We start from the raw sequence: 9,320 nt of genomic DNA, 5'->3' as shown, positions 1-9,320 counted from the left end.
TTATTTATACATGTGCTTTATTACCACTTTCTCTCACATAATATGACATGATGTCTTTGCTGATATTATTAAAGTGATCACTGATCCTTCAATTCCAGCTCTTCCTGTATCACTACTTACTTTAGCTGGACAGCTGGGACAACCTTCAAACCTGTGATGAGTTTGTACTTCTGACATGCATCGGGGCATGACATTTGGAGCATATTATCCCAAGACAACATAACAGGATTTAAGTGGAACAAAGGCTGTAGATATAGTAATGTATAAATAAAACTACTGTCTTTTTGCTGCACCACAAATTAGAATTTAAGGAAAACTCAACTGAAATATACAAAGGAGGCCTCTTTGGAACCGAGAGTGTATCCTTAGCATACACTATCACAAAAATCTATGGCTACTCTTAAATGACCCATGATGCTATTCCCAGAAAGCCAGATTACCCTTGTAAGGATAACAGTAATTTTTAATAGTTTCGGATATATTTCTTGGACCATATGACTTCTGTGTAACAGCAGGCCTATTATTTTCTCTGCTCATATAAATTCTACCTCCACATATCTTCAGCTGCTGTTTCCTTTTGTCTATAACCAAGCTTTGAAGAAAGAAAAATCAGACTGGGAGCCTGCTTGACTTCATTTACTTTTATTTTCCCCTATCTGTAGATAGTGGGTCACCTCAGCAGACTACTGGCACCAGCTGAAATTACCATTTTTATTGGATTTTATAAAAACAAAAACAGAAGTCCCAAAACAAAACCCCAAACCAAATAGTTATCATGGTGTCATTTATGAATAAACAAGGAAATGTATGCTAGTATGCCATGATGACAAAGGGATTCTGTATATTGGCTCAGGATACCAAAAACAAAAATATATTCTATATTCTGGTCTAGATTTATTATTCCCTACATGTGAATATAATTAATTGGGGTTTGCATATTTTTTTTAAAACATTCACATAGTTTCCTATACTGTTGTTAATTTAATGGAAAACATGCTTCTTTGATTGTTTATGAGGTCAATCATGCAATAATTGATGCAATAACTCTTTATTTAATTTACCTTTTTGTTACATTCCTTTTCTTTGGCTTTATATTTTATTATTTCCTAAGATGAACACTACTTGGTAAAAGGAAATTAGTACTAGAAATCTAGTATTAATCTTATTTGCAATGTTTATAAATATCCTGGCTTGTGTAACTCTAAAAAGCTCTATGTTGCAATGATCACCATGCAATCCATTGGGAAAAAGCAAGGGAACACATTTTTAAAAATGTGTATTGCAGCATTATGACACCAACTTTGCCCTGTTTGTATGTAAATTACATACTTACATGAATTTGTATGAATTTATCATGGTAGCATCAGAATATATTTTGTAATTTTGCTGAAATTTGTTCTGTTTGCTGTGGATGCCTCTGAACTTCACTATAATGTAACATTGTGACTATTGTGTAACATCATAATATCATAAACTATTTTGCAGCAATTCATTCAGCCATGCATTCCAGTGCTGGTCAGGATAGAAATTTCTGATTTCAACTTTCTGCCACTTTGAACAGTTGACATGGCCTATTCAAAGTATGTAAGTTTAGTGTTCCTCTTCTGATAGTCATACATCTTAGCATGCCAGGGATTGCATTTGCTATTATATTCCCCTTCCACATGTTTCATGACCAATCAGGACCAAAACAAAATTTTCTCAAACATATCCATCTTCTGATAATGCAGCCTTAAGTGGGTTATGCCATTGATTCAATCACTTATAGTCACAAATTTGCTCAGCACTTGACAACAGTGGCTGCCCATCGCTTCTGGACACTCCCTCCACGTGCACCAGATTATAATTGTGACTGCTTGTATATTGAGTTCATCCATAGATACATCTGGGACTGCTACACATCTAACTGGTCACATGTGTATTAATGTAACATAAAACTAAAAAGGAATATATTCCAGTGCTATGCTTTGTAGCATCAGGATAGTGTATATCAGGCAATCCTCTGCCCCATCTAATGGGATATTGTTTAAAATTGTCTCACCACCAACTTCTGTATTCTGAGAAGAATCTTTCACTAAGAAGAATCTTTCACAACATCTCTGGGAGATGTTGGAAAGGTCAGCAGGAATTGATTATTGCTTTCATGGAAGCAAACTCTAGAAACAACTGCAGTGGCCATGGATGCTGTGTCCCAACCTCTTTGAAGCCACTCTGTATGGGATATGATGTATGGTCCTTTCCAGACCTACTATTTTGGTCTACTATACCCAGTTGATTACCTTTGATTTTGTTCTATTCTCTTACCAAGTGTGGAAAGCCTCTAGCCCCTCATTTATGCCATATAGTCAAACATATCAGTGTTTTGAAGTTTACATTGGAATTTCTTCTGGACTTTGGCTTTGTCCCAAAGCCTAGGAGAATAATGGTTTGGTTTTTCCACTATATAATTCCACAGCAGCACTTTGCTGGGATTATCACTGCACTAGCCATTGCCTCACATGGGACTTGAATATGAACATTGGATCATGCAGCTATAGTGTAACTGAATCATAGGGGCAAATGAGGTGGAAATATATGAAGAAAATCAGAGTGCAGAAAAGTCTGGTTCACTAATGGTAGTTTTCATAAATGATCAACCAGAAAACTGTCCAGTACATTGGCAGATAAAAAACACCATAGTTGCTGACTTCTAGGAATTACACAATGGAATTGTGTTCAATTGACACTTATAGTTCTTCCCACACTTTAATTTTATTGGTTTGTACTTCCCCAAAGAGGCTTAAAGCTATAAAAGCATTGTAACTCCAAATATAAGTTCTTAGGTATAAAGTCTCACACAAATAAACTGCCACAGCTAAAAATGGAAAAAAGCATGCATAACAGATTATTGGTCACAGCTTACCCAAAGTACCTTTAAATGCTTAGCTAGAGTTTATCTAGACTTATGATGACCAGTAGCCTTTTGCCACAAGTTTTGGGAATTAAATTGTCATCCCTTGACAATTTAGAATATGATGGCAGAAAATGCATTTGATGAACAAGGAGTTACAGTTGCTGGGCCAGTTACCACAACAGTTAAAAACACCAGAATGGTCTGATTCTCAAGTGGGCAAATGGTGAATAAGTGGATGGCTCTGTAGCTGAAATGCAGATGAAAAGGGAGTTTCCTAAAACTAGGTTATATCTTCAGTTGGCCCAGTGTGCTGCACGGTGACTGAAAGCCCAATCTTGCTATGTCAAAAGGCACAATGAGCCACTAGACTAGGATTTCTTAGAAATGGGCAAACCACAGGGTGCAGGTGGAGTCATGCAGTCACATCATGCAGGAACAGGTACGGTTATGATGTTGCACTGTAGTGATAGTGGCTAGGTGGATATGTCCTTGATCTGAAAAGAAAAAAAAATGAACACAACTGAGATGTGAAAAAGCAGCTTAATTTAAATCCTACACTTTTTTTCATGAAACTTACTTGAATTTTCTTCTTTCAATGATTATTCCACATGCGCCTATTATTTTAGGTCACCTGTCACTGCCTCCTTCCTCATGCATTCTTCTCCCTCAATCATTGTTCGATAATCTTCCCATCCCGGTTTCTTAGACTACATACATAGCAAATCGTGCGTTTTAGTTTCAGTTGCGCGGCTGCCTGCGCAGTGACCCATTTTCCCAGGCTCGCTCGCTTGTTCCCTCTCTGCTTCTCAATAGCTCTCAAACGGGCGCTGTTTCAGGCCGCTGGGCACTTGCTTCGTTCCCAACCTGTCAAGTTAATAATGAATGAATAAATAAATGGGGGAGGAAAAGCCAGCCACTTTCAGGATTACCTTTGCACAGCGTCTGTACTATTTCCGATCTTCCCCACCTTTTTATTCTTTTGTCTGTTCTTCCATTGGCTTGTAAGTAATGTCTAGTTGTAATTTTAATTGGCTTAAGTACTTGCCAGTCCGGAGTAGAGGCAGAGAAGCTGGTAACTCTCAGCAATAAGTCTCCTTCAAACATTTAAGATCCTCCTCCTCCTCCTCTTGCTCCTCGTTTTATTCTTATTCTTTTATTCTTATTCTGATTGCTTTCCTTTAACAGGCAGAATGTACAGAGTGTGTCCTTTTTATTGGATAGGTGCTACTGTCTGTCACGTACTAAGCATGAAAAGGGGCGGTTGTCAAGGAGAGCATGGCTATGCGAACGGGGGCGGGCGGAGAGGGGGAAATATATCAAAATCCCTGGGAGAGGCGTGGTCTTGGCAATCTAGAGGTGTGGCTATTCAGAAAGGAAAGCGTGGTTTGGAAGGGGGTGGCGACTTGGAAGAGAAAGGAGGGGGGAGGGGGAGGGAGAGAGAGAGAGGAGGAGGAGGTGCGCGCGCTGAGATTGCCCTTGTGTCTCGAGCTGGAAAAGCGGCTTGGGTAGCGGAGCACTCTCCCTGCGAGCCGAGGTGAGAGAGAGCGAGCGAGCGCGTGCGAAGCTGTAAGGAAGACCAGGGCAATTGCCGCCACCCCATCTCGTTAGTCGGATTGACCGGCGAAGAGGAAAAAGCAGCTCTTGTCACATTGCAAGGAACGGATAGACGGCTCCGCGAAAGAAAGGAGGTGTGCGTCTCTCTCTCTCTCTCTCTCTCTGTGTGTGTGGGGGTGCAATTGTGCCCATCCGGGGAAAAAAAAAAAAAAAGGACAGGGCTGGAGGACGAATTGATGGGAAGAGGAAAGCCGACCGACAGCACTTCTTCCCCGCTGCACACCCGCGCAAGCCTGGCTCTCGTGGTTATCCGTTGGATAGGTTGAGGGAGACACTGCGGCGGCGGCGGTTTTTGCCGAGGGAACGACGAGCCCGGTGAGAAGAGGAGGAAGAAGAAGAGGAGGAAGCTGCGGTGGGTAGCAGCAGCAGAAGCAGCAGCAGCCGCAGCCGCCGCGGGATTCTCTTGCTTTCACGTCCAGCCAGCCGGAGGGAAACCTCCAGGATGCGGCTGAAACCGAGCGTCGTCTTGCGCTTATACAGCCTCTGCGGGATCCTTATACAAGGTACCACCCTCGCCCGTCCCCCTCGTTGGCCCCCGCTCTCTTCCAACTTAGGGATATGATGTGCGTCCGAAGGTGGTGGGGATTCGGTAGGGCTGAAGAGGCCACAGCTGCTTCATAAGGATTCCTCCGTTGACCTTATTTCCTCTCCCCCCCTGGAGCTTTGCCCTCAACCTGTTCCTCATTTGTCTTCGTCTCTTGCTTCTCTGCTCTTCCCCTCCACCCCCACGTCTCCCTCTTCCACATGCCTGGCATCTTTAGCCGTGAGGTTCCTTTGCCTTCTCCTGGTTTTCTCTCTCTCTCTTCCTTTTTTCCTCTTTCTTTCATCCCTTCACCCTCCGGGGTTGTCTTCGACCGAAGCCCCACTTGGGTAGCCCTTTCCGTCCTTAAAGTGCTGCACAAACATTAATCCTTTCCTGCCCGCCCTTAATAGTCTCTCCCTTGTGCCCTCCCTCCCTCCCTCTCTCCCTCCCTCCCTTTGGAGGCTCCCATTCTCCCTTTCAACTCCTTGCAACCTTCCCCTTTTGCCACTCTTTTTCACCCCATCAAATAGGTCTAGGAAAGTGAGAAGGGGAATGCAGTGAGGTGAAAAACGTGGGCACTGCAACATCATCCCAGGAGGATAAAAGCTCAAAATGGGGGGGGGGAAGGAGGGCACAGACAATAAGACTATAGAAGTGTGGCTTGTCTTAAAGATGAGCAAAGTGAAATATTGGATCTCCTTCTCCTCCCGCCATAACCTATAATATATACAGTAGTGCATTCTCGAAGCCCCTTGTTACCCTCAGTTCTTTGTTTTTGCATTATTTGTTCCGTTTTTTTTCCCCTAATTTATGTTTCCTTGACACTGATATTGACCCAATAAGTAAAATGCAGAAATTACAATGGAAGAAACATGTAAGGTATTTCGCTCATGTAAATGAATGAATCTGAAAATATGTGGCTGTTAAATAAGAAGTAGAAAGCGCGGCAGCTTATTTCAAGCTTCCAGCACTATCTCTTTTACCTCTGTAAAATTGTGGTAAGTGGTGAACAGTAATGTCTATTAAGGAATCCAGGGAAGGATTCCGTTGATCCTTCTTGTTCCTTGGAGAATGTGGCTGTGGTGCTGGAATGTGCAATAAGGATAATGGATGTGTGTGTGTGTGTGTGTCTTTATGGCTGCAGTGTTTGAGTATGTGGTTGGAGGGTCCTTTTGGTGCCTGTTTCTTCTTCCCTCCCACAGGCAAGGGAGAATGTAACAGTTAGAAATCCAAATGTGTCAGGATGAAGCATCCTTGAGTGTTAACAACCATCTAGTTTGCTTCTGGAGGCTTCAAATGAGGTCAGCGAGCACCAGCAACTTCTCCATGTTTTCTTCAGGATGGTTGGCATTTGCCCCTCTTCCCACCATCATGTTGTCTGAGTCCAAAAATGTGTCTCAATCTCTCTATACTCTCTAATTAAGAAACAGTTGTGACCTTGTGGTACCATGTAGACACACGGTATCGTCTCTTTGCAAGGAATGGTAGGGTAAAGTTGGTTGATTCTTCTTTTTGGTATTCCATGCCTCCATGTAATTGCCATAGTATGATATAAAGTCTCCAGAGAAAGCAGTTGGAAGCCTTTGCTCCCTATATCCCCAAAGCAGAAGTAATCTTTTAAGTGAGTCTAAATCTGTTGGATTTGGGAATCTGCATAAACTCCCAGGTTTATTTTTTGAGATATAAAGGCAGTGCCGAAAAGAGGTAGAATGTGTTTGGGAATAGAGATGATTTTATATGGCTATTTGCTTTTCTTACTAATCTCTGGGAACTGCTGGGAATGTCACAATACAAGGAGCTGCTGTTGTGCTGCTCTATGGGATTATTTATTGAGGAATCTGGCAGGTGGCACATGTAGGGGGTTGCCTCTCTTGTTACATTTCCATGTGAACTGTCAATTCTCTTTGCTGCAAAAGGAGGGGGAAGCTCTCTTTATTGATTTTTTTTTTCATCAGTGTAATCATGGTTGCTTCTGATGAAGAAAAAACTTGCTATATTTTAGGATATGGAGTCAGCTGCATTCCATGCACACTGTATTTTAGAGTAAACTAATAGTGTAAAATTGTGTCTGCCTGTCCAGATACGTGTATTTTTTTTTAAACACAGCAGTTCAGTGATTGTGCCAGGAAGGAAAAAAATGCACCACTGCAGGCAGCATCAGGTAAAAGAAAAATGCCATGCAAGAGGTAGCTTTTTGCTGTTGCTGTTATGAAGGTAATCATGCTGGTCTTTTCCAGTCAGATAAAGCACAATCTATTTCTTTTTACATCACGTACCTGGTATTTGCCCTATATTGTAAAAAGTGGGGTGTGGGGTTAAGTATGTTATTCTTAATAGTTATATGGTTTAAACACATATTGATTTCTTATTTATGTTAATAACTCTACATGGGTTTATTTTGGCCATTAGTCATTAATATTATTATATAATATTAATAAACTTGCTTGGAAAAACTTAGTTCATCCAATTTAATCTTTTCTCAACTTTTGTCTCTTTTAATGCACATAGACATTCCCTACCCACACTCCTTATCTAATTTGTAGATAAATCAAAGAAAATACAATAATAAATTGAAAATCAAGATTTTCAGTCAATACTTAGAAAAAACTTCACTTTTTATTGTGGACAATACAAATCTTTTGAAATGTAAAACATCTGGTACCTAATTCCTTATATGGTATACTTGTATTAATTGCAATGGAGTTGTTAATCAAATCTTAATTTGATTTAAGAAAATAAGGAAAGAAAAATGGACAGATGAAATCTATTTTTATCTAAATTGAGACTTGATAATAAATATAATTTGTACAGGAATATGGTTTTGTTGTAATAACCTGTCTTAACCAGAAGGCCAACTGCAAAAATCCAGAATATTTTAAGGAGATAATAGATCATCAGGTTGTATGGAGATTGACTCTGCCTTTTAAGAAGTAAGCAATCTTTGTACAAAATAAGTATAGAAAGGTATTACTGAGAAGTGAAAAGATAAATTCAAGATTTTACTTCATGAGGCTAGACATTCTTTTCTCCTAGATTTAAATATAAATTCAAGTTATCTTGCTACTGAATATAGTAAAAGTGCTCCCAGTTAATATTAATAGCCTAACCTACAAATCTTATATAAACCATTACATAGCTATATATTTATTCATTAACATTCTTCATTATATTACATTTATCTGGAAATTTTTAGAAGCTAAACATGTGGAATTGCTTAACATTTTATCAGTCCTACAAAAACCAGTTAAAAGCGTGGGTTAAAACTAATCATAAATAAAATAATATATATTCAAAACGTGTGTTGCATACATGGTATGAAGATTGTAGCAATAAACATTTTTCTGTAGTTCAAGTATATAGAGGTGTAAGAATTGGCCCAGAACTGTAGCTGCTATAGCCCCCTGCTGTGAGATAATGCAAATAGCATCCAGTGATTTAAGCTGCTATACCTTTCTGAAAATAGAAAATACTGTATTATTTTTTTTAAAAAAATAGTTAATTGGAATTTCAGTAACACAGAATAAATACTTTAAAGATCAATTATAGTCTTACTGAAATAAAAATCTCATCAAAAGATTGCTAATCTATAAGAAAAGTATATTCTGATACAATTAATATCAGTAAATGATTGTCAGTAGATGACTAACTAATATTTTATTACTCTTTCAGAACATGTGCTCACAAGTCTATACATTAGAATGTTGGGTATTTTTAGCTGGTAAAAGATAAGACAACAATTTTGATTAAATGTATGCTAGAAATAATGTTGTGGTACAAAACTACAAAATGATATGTACTCAATAGTACTCATGTACTATTTATAATATCTCTCAATACTTACATGAGACCGATCAAGTTAAGAAGACTTTCCCAAACTTTATGCACCCATACACTTAAGATGACAAACTTAAACACCAGGCTGTTCTGATTTCAGGACATAAGATGTATCTGCTTAGCAAGAAGTGTGATTATATTTTATAATTTTCTAATGTATAATTTGAATATAACTAGTGGCTTAAAATTATTTAAAATGTCACATTTGTGTATTTATGCATTCCATGTATTAAAAATACTATATTCCAGATAAATATTAATTCTTCTATTTATTAACAAACTTAAACACCAATATTTTTTTAAAGTCAGGCATTAGCTTCAGAACATGACAAAAATGATCATATTTTGTGAAATACATATGCAGGAGGATAAAAAAAACATGTATACTAATACATTGAAACAAATATCTTAGAAATAAGCCTAACCAATGTAGATGATAATTTCAGTAGTGTAAAT

At 38.8% G+C, this 9,320-nt stretch overlaps 1 protein-coding gene and 1 long non-coding RNA gene across 9 annotated transcripts in view; one reads left to right on the top strand and one right to left on the bottom strand.

The window, feature by feature from the left end:
- Positions 1-626: 626 nt before the first annotated feature.
- Positions 627-4,283, bottom strand: LOC117667075 (uncharacterized). 3 transcript variants are annotated; one of them, XR_015734450.1, is made up of 3 exons: positions 3,823-4,283; positions 3,471-3,757; positions 627-3,387 (listed from the first exon to the last, which is right to left on the bottom strand). It is a non-coding gene; the product is annotated as an uncharacterized LOC117667075 (long non-coding RNA). The 3 variants fall into 3 exon arrangements; XR_004591962.3 differs by having other exon boundaries at positions 3,861-4,283; XR_015734451.1 differs by having other exon boundaries at positions 3,939-4,283.
- A 30-nt stretch (positions 4,284-4,313) lies between these two features.
- Positions 4,314-9,320, top strand: part of CADM2 (cell adhesion molecule 2) — a 382,098-nt gene continuing 377,091 nt past the window's right edge. For 2 of the 6 annotated variants that reach the window (XR_015734449.1, XR_015734448.1), the window contains exon 1: positions 4,347-5,010. Coding sequence is in view for 4 of the 6 variants with exons in the window: in XM_034420012.3 (XP_034275903.1) it covers positions 4,950-5,010 (61 nt within the window). In the remaining 2 variants the exon portion in view is untranslated. Of the gene's footprint in view, positions 5,011-9,320 lie in introns of all 6 variants that reach the window. The other 4 variants (XM_034420012.3, XM_087895000.1, XM_034419921.3 and 1 more) reach the window with 4 other exon arrangements.

The sequence above is a fragment of the Pantherophis guttatus genome, chromosome 5 (assembly GCF_059756535.1).
Source record: "Pantherophis guttatus breed Tessera chromosome 5, ASM5975653v1, whole genome shotgun sequence".
Lineage (NCBI taxonomy): Eukaryota > Metazoa > Chordata > Lepidosauria > Squamata > Colubridae > Pantherophis > Pantherophis guttatus.
Note: the sequence above shows the minus strand (reverse complement) of the source record. Positions and strands in the feature narration are given on the sequence as shown.